This window comes from Myotis lucifugus, unplaced genomic scaffold (assembly GCF_000147115.1).
Source record: "Myotis lucifugus unplaced genomic scaffold, Myoluc2.0 scaffold_1282, whole genome shotgun sequence".
Lineage (NCBI taxonomy): Eukaryota > Metazoa > Chordata > Mammalia > Chiroptera > Vespertilionidae > Myotis > Myotis lucifugus.
In genome coordinates, this window is record NW_005872330.1 from 20,743 (window position 1) to 23,914 (window position 3,172).

The 3,172-nt window shown below is 57.4% G+C and overlaps 1 protein-coding gene across 1 annotated transcript in view; it reads left to right on the top strand.

The window, feature by feature from the left end:
* Positions 1-255: 255 nt before the first annotated feature.
* The window catches only part of LOC102433558 (homer protein homolog 2-like), a gene marked incomplete at its 3' end in the record, with an annotated part of 56,928 nt that continues 54,011 nt past the window's right edge, over positions 256-3,172 (top strand). Inside the window, 1 exon segment of the mRNA XM_014449615.2 lies at positions 256-429. Within this exon segment, the coding sequence (XP_014305101.2) occupies positions 425-429 (5 nt within the window).

Below are 3,172 nucleotides of genomic sequence, written 5' to 3' on the forward strand. Positions count from 1 at the left end.
AGCTCCTGGGGGGGCGAAACAGCAGGAGCGCACAGACGCAAAAATCGCAAAAGGGGAAGGGTCTGCCAGGGAGGCCCGGTTTGCTACGGTGCGCTGGCACCCCCCCGCCCCTGGGGCTGGGGCGCAGGGGCCTGGGGGGCCACGAGGGTTACGTAAGGAGCGGGGGCGGGGGCGGGCACCGGCCCGAACGCGGCTGCCCTGCCCCTGGTGGCTCAGCCCCCGCCTGCCCGGCCGGCCTGCCTGGCCGCCCTGGCGGTGGGCGGCCAGTAGCAGCGCAGCCCCGCGGAAATGGAGCAGCGCCGGGGCTGAGCCGGGCGCGCACGGGCGACCCGCATGTGCTGCGCGGGGAGCAGCTGCCAGGCGGGCAGACAGCGAGCGCCAGAGGCCCCGTCGGAGCCGCCGCGGGCGAGGGAGAGCGCCGGAGATGGGGTGAGTGCGCCCGCCGCGCTGGAGGGCTGCGGGCCTCCGCCGCGTCTGCTCGGAGCCTGGAGCGAGCGCGCCACCGACCCCGCGCCCTCCGCCCCGGGCCCGGGGCCCATCTCTCCAAGCCGCGGGAGCACCGCGCGCGGATCGGCGCCCGGCCGGCTCTGCTGCCTCGGCCATGCGGCGGTCCCCTCGCTCCCGGGCGCGGTCCACTCCGGGGCCTGTGTCTGTGAGTGTAGGTGCAGTTTCTCCTTCTCCACTATTGGGTTTATGACAAACAAAATGGAAATCCAAGTTTTCCTGGAAAGGAAATAATAATAACCCCCGGGCACAGGGAGGGTGGACTTTGAGTGTGTTGGCGATGGCTGCGGATGATGGCAGTCGGTGAGGAGCTAGGTGAGGCTTCAGTCTTGGAAACCACCGAGATGCTCAGGAGAGAAGTTGACATACTCTGTCGAAGTGACTAATGCTTCTGAGTCTATAAAGTAATTTAAAAAGCAGGATTGATCTCTCCAGGCGCCGCTCAGAGTAGTAGGCGCCGTGAGTCAGGGAGCCAGCCACTGTGCTGATAGCAGTTAAACTCCTTACATTTGCTCACCCGTTGTGAGTGCACTTGGAGGATGGGACCTCAGTGTTCAGGGAACGGCTGTTAGGCCCATTTCACAGGTGAGGAAACTGAGGCCTGAAGTGGTTTGGTACCTTCCCCCAGGTTGGTCAGCTGATATTAGTAGAGGGACACTGTGTGTGGGCAGAGGGAAGCCACAGCCTGACTGTGGGTGGGTGGGTGGGGGGGGGGGATCTGCAAGTGAATCAGAGTTCGTTAATCTCTCTGTCCCTTGCTGCTGCGCTTAGCGGCCTTATCATGACCCAAAGACTTGTGCTCTGTGGGTCTAGAGAGCTTGCTTTCCTGTATGGGATGGGCGAGGAGGGGAAAGGGGCAAGATTGTCCTGGGGGCCCTGGCTGGTGTGGCTCAGTGGATAGAGCGTCGGCCTGTGGACTGAAAGGCTCCAGGTTCGATTCCGGTCGGGGGCATGTACCTTGGTTGCGGGCACATCCCCAGTGGGGGGTGTGCAGGAGGCAGCTGATCGATGTTTCTCTCTCATTGATGTTTCTAACTCTCTATCCCTCTCCCTTCCTCTGTGTAGAAAATCAATAAAATATGTTAAAGAAGAAAAAAAAAAGATTGTCCTGGGGGCTGGACCCAGCTCCCGTGGGTCAGTGGCGTTATGTGCCTGGCTCCAGAAGAGTTTCTGGAGTCCTTTCACCTGGTGAACGCTATCTGTGGGGTCTGCACCATGCTTGAAGGAACCAGCGGCAGGCCAAGAGGAATTCTGAGGAAGGGAAGTATGGGGGCTCCGGACCAACATGAGCAGGGCAGGGGAACAGAGAGGGGCCAGGACATGTGCTTCAGACCCTGGTGCAGACTCAAGGGGTTTCACCCGTACAGAAACGGGGAGCTTTAACCAGGGGCCCCCTGGCCGGGAAGCAGACTGTAACATTCCCAGTGACTCCTCGATAGACTGTGACAGGGCTGTTCTTTGAGCAGTGGGAACCTTTGCAGCTCTCAGATTTCATACTTTAAAAAAAAAATGCATGGGAAGGAGTTGGCAAATGTAGATCTCAAGATGGGAGATAAAGGGATCTGGTAATTTTAACTCCCTGTCCCTCCCCCACCCCCCTCAGCCAATCCCAAACCGACCCAGCACACTTGCGTGATCAAAAACAAATATTGAAACTCCGACCGGTTGAGATCAAATAGTTCTGTGGAAATGAAAACGTTTACTCATAAAGAAAATGTTAGAGAATAATTTTTTTTTTTTTGTCGTGGAGAGACAGGGAGGAGTAGCTTGGGGATTTTGTTGAAACGTGGGATATGTCTTTCGTGCAGTGTTACTGTCATCTATGAATGTCTGTTATTCACTGCTTATAGGTGAGGGCTGTGTGGAACTCCTGCCTAATTCTGCCATTTTTAATACGTCCACTTCTATAATTTATGGGAATGCACAAGCCAGCCAGGGCTGTAAGTTGAGATGGAGCGAGGCCTGGATAAGCAGTTTAGACAGAGGCGGGTGGAGGGAACCATTTTAACTGAAAATAGAACCCATGCCATTCTTCCTGAGACTGGAGTGGGATGGAGGAGGAAGAACCAGGAAAGGGCAGCCAGCGGGAAACTTTGCTGTGGTCCTGCAACCTCGTTGTGGCTGTGCTTGTCAACACGACCAGGATCTAAGAAAAAAAAAAATCTGAGTTGACCTCTCCCCACCTAAGACGCTTTCCCTCATTCAGTGTCCCTGTGTCCTGCTTCCCTTCTGTGAAATGTTTCGCAGTGTGTGTGGTTTCCCCAGTAAGTCCGTGTCCTCACTCCCCAGGGGAGCTTTTTCCTACCTTCTTCCCTCCCCAGACCTCCCCCCCACCCCCCCCACACACGGAGCCTCCTTTCTCAGTGACAAAAGAGGAGCCACGACCAAGGACAGCCTCACCTCCCCACCACGCCTGCAGCCTCCGGTATACCTGCCTTGCCTTTTCCTTCTCACCTGCTTTGCCAAACGGATGGCCAGTCCCTCCTCTGGCCCTGCCTACCAGAACCCCGCCCCTCCCCGGGGGACTGGCCATCCCCTCCCCTCTCACCTCCTCAGGAAGCATTTCTCCATCTTCCACCTCCCTCTCTCCAGGCTCTTTCCCATCAGTATACAACGTGCTTCAGTCAGTGCTGTCCAGTAGGACTTCCTGTGCTGATGGGAAATGCCC